Genomic DNA, 6,000 nt, shown 5'->3' on the forward strand with positions numbered 1-6,000 from the left:
CGGCACGCTCGCTTCGCTCGCTTGGCTCGTGGGTTGTGGTCACAATTCATACTGAACACTCCTCGCTTCGCTCGTGTGCCTGGTATAAAGCTAGGAATCTCGAGGAATGCGTTGCTCTAATCGATCTGCCGTATTGTTTCTCAGGCACATCGTGATATGCCTAGGAATTTCGTGATCTGGCGGATTTTACGATCGGCCGCCGACATATATATGATTATTCAGTGTTAGTAAAGCTCTGTTCCTAAGCACAAACAGTCACAATCCTTACCTGAACTATCTAGTAGGCTTCTATCATTCCTGTTGGCTCGTGCTGAGGTACCGACTTCAAAGTGGTAGACAATTGTTTTGATTGTTTTTTCCAGTCGGTTTAAATTTTTATTATACAATATTTTTTTCTCGCTTTTCAGTGTAACTTATATAATAACATAATATAAGTTACATTTACGAGCATGTCAACTATTCGCGTTATTAACGAAAACTCAAAAACTACCGGCCAGTTCTTATTAATTATTTACCATTAAAAATTTATTCTCTAATTTTTTTTACATTAAATGTGAGGTGCTTTATAGGAGTGAGAGGGTGGACAGTCGAGAAAAAACAATTATTGACTACTGGCAAGGGAAAGCCCTGACAGTGCTGGATTCTCACCGGCTAAAAAACCTGGCTACACGTCCCCAACTCCAAGGAACTTTTTTCAATCGATTAAAAGTACATTACCATGCGGAAGGTGTCATTGTTGCTGGCCTTAAAGTGGTTCAGCCTGACGCTGAGCCAGCCCTCGACGGGGTCGGAGCGCGCGCTGCGCGGGAGCGCGGGCGGCGGCGGCGCGAGGTCGCGAAGCGCCTCCGCCGAGCACGCCAGGAGGAGAAGCAGCCCTGGAGGAGAGGATACACCAATCATTTTTCAGAATCGGTATCAGAAAAGTGTCTAATGTAGAACAGCGTTTCCCATTTGCCGGCTCGCGACCCGGTACCGGGCCATCATAATAAAAAACCGGGTCGCAACATTCTCGCATCGTAAATATTCGTAAAAGTAAATCGTAAAAGTCACCAAGGGGCAGTGTGAAAATGACCGGGCCATGGCAGAACAATGTTAGGGAAACACTGTTGTGGACTTAGGTAGGCTGTAAGATTCACTTTTCATACTCTAAATCAGCCCTCACATTCTGAGAAGAGACCTGTGCCCAGCAGAAAGATATATGAAGGCTGGGGTGGTAATGAAGATACTCGTAAACTTCTCACGTCATACTGTCGGGCACATGATTATTTATTTATATATTTTATGTTTATATTTATATTTATACATTCATAATCGTATTCGTATTTTCGTACATTTATTTATTTATATTAAAACTAAAACTAAACTCAATACTGCTATTTAGACACTGCTCTTTCTGTTGTGTTTCACTTCTCTTTTGCAAGTTATTTTTACGTTTATGTTCTGTGATTGTCATATGGATTAACTGAAAATCAGCGTCGTTGCACTATCTGCGGCGACACATGCTGAGTGGACTCCTTTTAGAGACCACAGTCAACACTGTAATAGGCATTAACATACTTACCTACTATTATATTAAGTAATTTCCGTAAAAATGTTGTTGCATTGTGTGTTTCTAATAAATCTTTCATTCATTCATTCATTCATTCATGATTCCACTTAGAATGACAGGATAGAGGGGCTACTACGAAATACGAAAATCGTCGTCGTCGTGCGGTATTATTGTTAAAACGGTCTTTAATTACCTATTTTGAATAGGTATTGACTTTATTGCAAACTATAGTTATACTGAATGTTAATTGATTTTTTTAAATCCGGATTGCTTATTATGACGACCAAATGGCCTAGTGGTTAGAGAACCTGACTACGAAGCTTGAGGTCCCGAGTTCGATTCCCGTGTCGGGGCAGATATTTGTATGAAAAATAAGAATGTTTGTTCTCGGGTCTTGGGTGTTTACTATGTATTTAAGTATGTATCTATCTATATAATTATATTTATCCGTTGCTTAGTACCCATAACACAAGCTTTGCTAAGCTTAGGTACTTTGGGACTAGGTCAATTGGCGTGAATTGTCCCGTGATATTTATATTTATTATTTATTTATTGCTGACAAATGTTTTTGAAATATTTAATTAAATTTTTAGTTTTTATAATAAAAATAATTTTGAAGTATTTAATTTGAAATTAAGATTGGTTTTTGGAGTCTTTTTGTATTTTTCATTTCAACTCCAAATTTTGTTACTTTTACGGTCATCCCGTAAAATCCACATTGAAAATACAAACTGAAACATAGATGCGCAGAAAAACCAGAAAAAGAGACCAGCGCTGGGAATCGAACCCAGGTCCTCAGCATTCCGTGCCGACCACTGAACAGACACGAATTTTTTCTATGCACCACATATCAAACGACATAACATAACATAACGACATCTCTTGACCGGTTGAGCGGTTAGTTCCAATGGAGTGCCAAAAGTTTCTCGATGAGGGCTACAGCATAGGTGTCGCTAGTGTCGCTGCTTAAGTGACTAAATAAGAAACAAACAAGCTGAGATATGTGGTGCATAGGAGAAATTTGTGTCTGTACTCCTGTTCAGTGGTGGTGTAGCGGTATAGCACGCAGCACGGAATGCTGAGGACCTGGGTTCGATTCCCAGCGCTGGTATCGTTTTCTGGTTTTTCTGTGCATCTATGGTTCAGTTTGTATTTTAGATGTATTTAATTCGATTTGTTATATAATTTGGACATGTATATTGTTATTTGAAATAAATTGAAATTGAAGTTAAATTGATATTGCTGTCCCGCTGACGCTAATAACATTTAATACGAGAGTGAGAGGGACGGTACTATACGATGTAAATAGGATTTAAATAGGCTGGGATGATGATAAATTAACACATTGTGTAGGCCCGAGATAAAATTGAAGACTATAATATTATTTGACGACTGGATGGCCAAGTGGTTAGAGAACCTGACTACGAAGCTTGAGGTCCCGGGTTCGATTCCCGGCCGGGGCAGATATTTGTATGAACAATACCACTCGGGTCTTGGATGTTTGATATGTATTTAAGTATGTATTTATCTATATTAGTAAGTTTACCCGTTGTCTAGTATCCATAGTACAAGCTTTGCTTAGTTTGGGATTAGGCCAATTGGTGTCAAGTGTCCCATGATATTTATTTATTTATTACTAGCTTTTGCCCGCGGCTTCTCTAGCGTGGAATTCGGTTATCGCGCGCTATTTCTTTGGGAATCATGCATTTTCTGTGATTAAAAGTAGCCAATGCCACTCTCTGGCCCATAAACCATCTTTATACCAAAAATCACGTCGATCCGTCGCTCCGTTTTGACGTGAAAGACGGACAAACATACACATAAACACACACACTTTCTCATTTATATATGTATAGTATGGATGTCTTCGTACTACTCCGTAGTTTACTATCTATATAACGTTCCCTTTATAGACTTTCAAATCCTACCCATATAAATACTCAGTCCCGTAGCTTAGACTCAAAAGTAATTACCCTATTAAAATGGCCTTAATTTGGTAAAAGACTGGCTTTCTGAACAGTATAAAGGGCGTGTATATTATCTGGGATTATAAGGGATTATGCCTGGATTCTGGTCCCTCGCGTAATTTGTCGACGGAGGGATGTAGCGTTTTAAACATGCGTTATTTTGTTTGGATTTCATGTAGGTATACGAATAAACGTTATTTTATATACCGACCGGATAGCCAAGTGATTAGAGAAACTTGAGGTCCCAGGTTCGTTCCCCGGTCGGAGCATACATGTGTGAATAATACGTAATGTATCCTTCAGTATTGCGAACGTATGTATTTAAGTATCTATCAATCTATTTAAGCTATAAGTATAAACATTTCATCATCATCATCATCTTTAGCGGTTGATATTGCTTCCCAAGCGGACCCAGGGCGGATTAGGAAACACACGTCTTTTAGTTATTTCGATGTTGTGTGTCATTTTCCTCACGCTGTTTTTCCATCACCGATCCTCTGCTTGACAGGCCATTGGTAACCATTAGACTACTACAGTTTGGTATAAACATACAGTCAAATAAACAGAATCGCGTATCAAGGTGGAACCTTTGTGCTACTGATGTCTTATTAACATTCCATACATTGCCTGAGAAATCATAGTGAAATTGATTATGAAAAAGTCCCACCCTGATATAGATAAAATTACCAAGAGCGAGGAATTGCATATGTATTGGTATTGTGTGTTTATTCCTATTCCACTTTTTAGTCAGAGAGACAACAAGGGCGGCACTCTTTCCCGGCCCGGATAATACCGACATGGAAATACCGACATTGTTTTTCGTGCGAAAGAAGCTCATGTCAGTTTCTATGGGCGTGTACACAGAAAACAGGGTCGGTATTTCCATGTCGGTATTATCCGGGCTGGAAAAGAGTGTCACCCAGACAACAATACACATTGACATTGACAGTGGTTGACGTGTCTTGCGTGTTTTTGAAAACAATGCAAATAAAAGCTTATGATATATTTTTTTAAGAATGTACTGCACGTATGTGTTATAAACCAAAAGTGTGTAAGGGTTAAGGAGGCGCAAACTGTAACAGGATCTGGCTGAAAAACAGCACTGAAGTGTCAGTCTGTAGACTGACACTGTCAGCATTATGCTGATGCCCGAACTATTTGCCGCAATTTAATGGGTCGAGTAGCATGCAGGGATACTTTTAGGTTAAGGCCGGGATTTTTATAAAAGTTCATTAACCCCTTCAATAACAACATTAGAAATAAGGTCTCACGAACTTTTATAGAACCCGCATATAGTTTGTAAGTTAACTTAGTTTTAGAGTAGGTACCCTTCATGTGTTGTGTAATATTATATACCTACCTAATTATTGGCAATAAACGCATTTTCTTTCTTTCTTTAGATATCTCTCTCCAATCCCTGTAAACACACAATACCACTAGGACATATGCAATTCCACGCTCTCTGTAATATATGTATGTATCGATTCAGTTTCCTCGATTGTATAGTCACCAGCATTAACATCTGCCACAGCGGAGCGTGCAAAAGTATCTGAAACGTCCTTCCGGCCCTAGAAATAGAGTCGTATCAGATATTTATGCACGCTTGTTGTGTCAGATATTGGTGCTGGTGACTGTACCCATAAACATTCTTTACCGGGATTTGACCCATCATTGCTGGACTATCCAGAAGCCACTAAATCATCATCAGCCCAGCCTCACGCCCCACTGCTGGACACAGGCCTCCTCTCAGAATGAGAGTACTTGGGCCGTAGTCTTAATACTTAATTACTTTACTTAATACGGCCGTAGTCGTAGTCACTCAGGCCCCTGCTGATTGGACCATCACACATGCCATTGAATTGCTTCGCAGGTTTAGGTTTCCTCACGATGTTTTCCTTCACCGTAAAACTCGTGGTAATATTCTCATATAAATTCCGAAAACTAAGAGATGCGAGCCGGTTTGAACTACGGTCGGCTTAAGAGACCATACCATATAGATAATAACACTAAACACTAAACTAAGTCACAAAATAAAGTGTCCTGACTTTACTCAAATTAGTATTATAAACACTTAATTATATAAACTTACACATGTTTTGTTCACGTTCGCCTACTACTTAATAAAAGATATACCTTATCGCCAAATAATTGTGTTATCATTCGACATGACAATTTAATTCTAGTTCCAATGGTAAAATTATGTAAGTCAACAAAACACTATAATTAGGTCCCAGGTTCGCTCCCCAATCCGGGCACATGTTGTGAATGAAAAAGACCAAATTTAGTCTCGATTCTTGTTTTTATGTATTTATGTGGCAGGCCCAGGCGTCGATGGCGGGATGATCTGGACGCCTTTCTTCGCAGCTGGTCAGAGATCGCCCAAGACCGGGTCGAGTGGAGCACATGGGGGGAGGCCTTTGCCCAGCAGTGGGACACCTTGTAGGCTTTCAAATAATAATAATAATTTGTGCATATTATGTATTC

The 6,000-nt window shown here is 39.6% G+C and overlaps 1 protein-coding gene across 1 annotated transcript in view; it reads right to left on the reverse strand.

Annotated features, from left to right (window-relative positions):
• Positions 1-5,643, reverse strand: part of LOC141444213 (putative serine protease K12H4.7) — a 76,223-nt gene extending 70,580 nt beyond the window's left edge. The window contains exons 1-2 of the mRNA XM_074109689.1: positions 5,606-5,643; positions 718-875 (exon numbers count right to left, since the gene is read on the reverse strand). Coding sequence (XP_073965790.1) covers positions 718-875; positions 5,606-5,609 — 162 coding nt within the window. The 5' untranslated portion in view covers positions 5,610-5,643. The remainder of the gene's footprint in view (positions 1-717; positions 876-5,605) is intronic.
• Between the last annotated feature and the right edge of the window lie 357 nt (positions 5,644-6,000).

Source organism: Choristoneura fumiferana, chromosome 29, assembly GCF_025370935.1.
Source record: "Choristoneura fumiferana chromosome 29, NRCan_CFum_1, whole genome shotgun sequence".
NCBI classification, from domain to species: Eukaryota; Metazoa; Arthropoda; class Insecta; order Lepidoptera; family Tortricidae; genus Choristoneura; species Choristoneura fumiferana.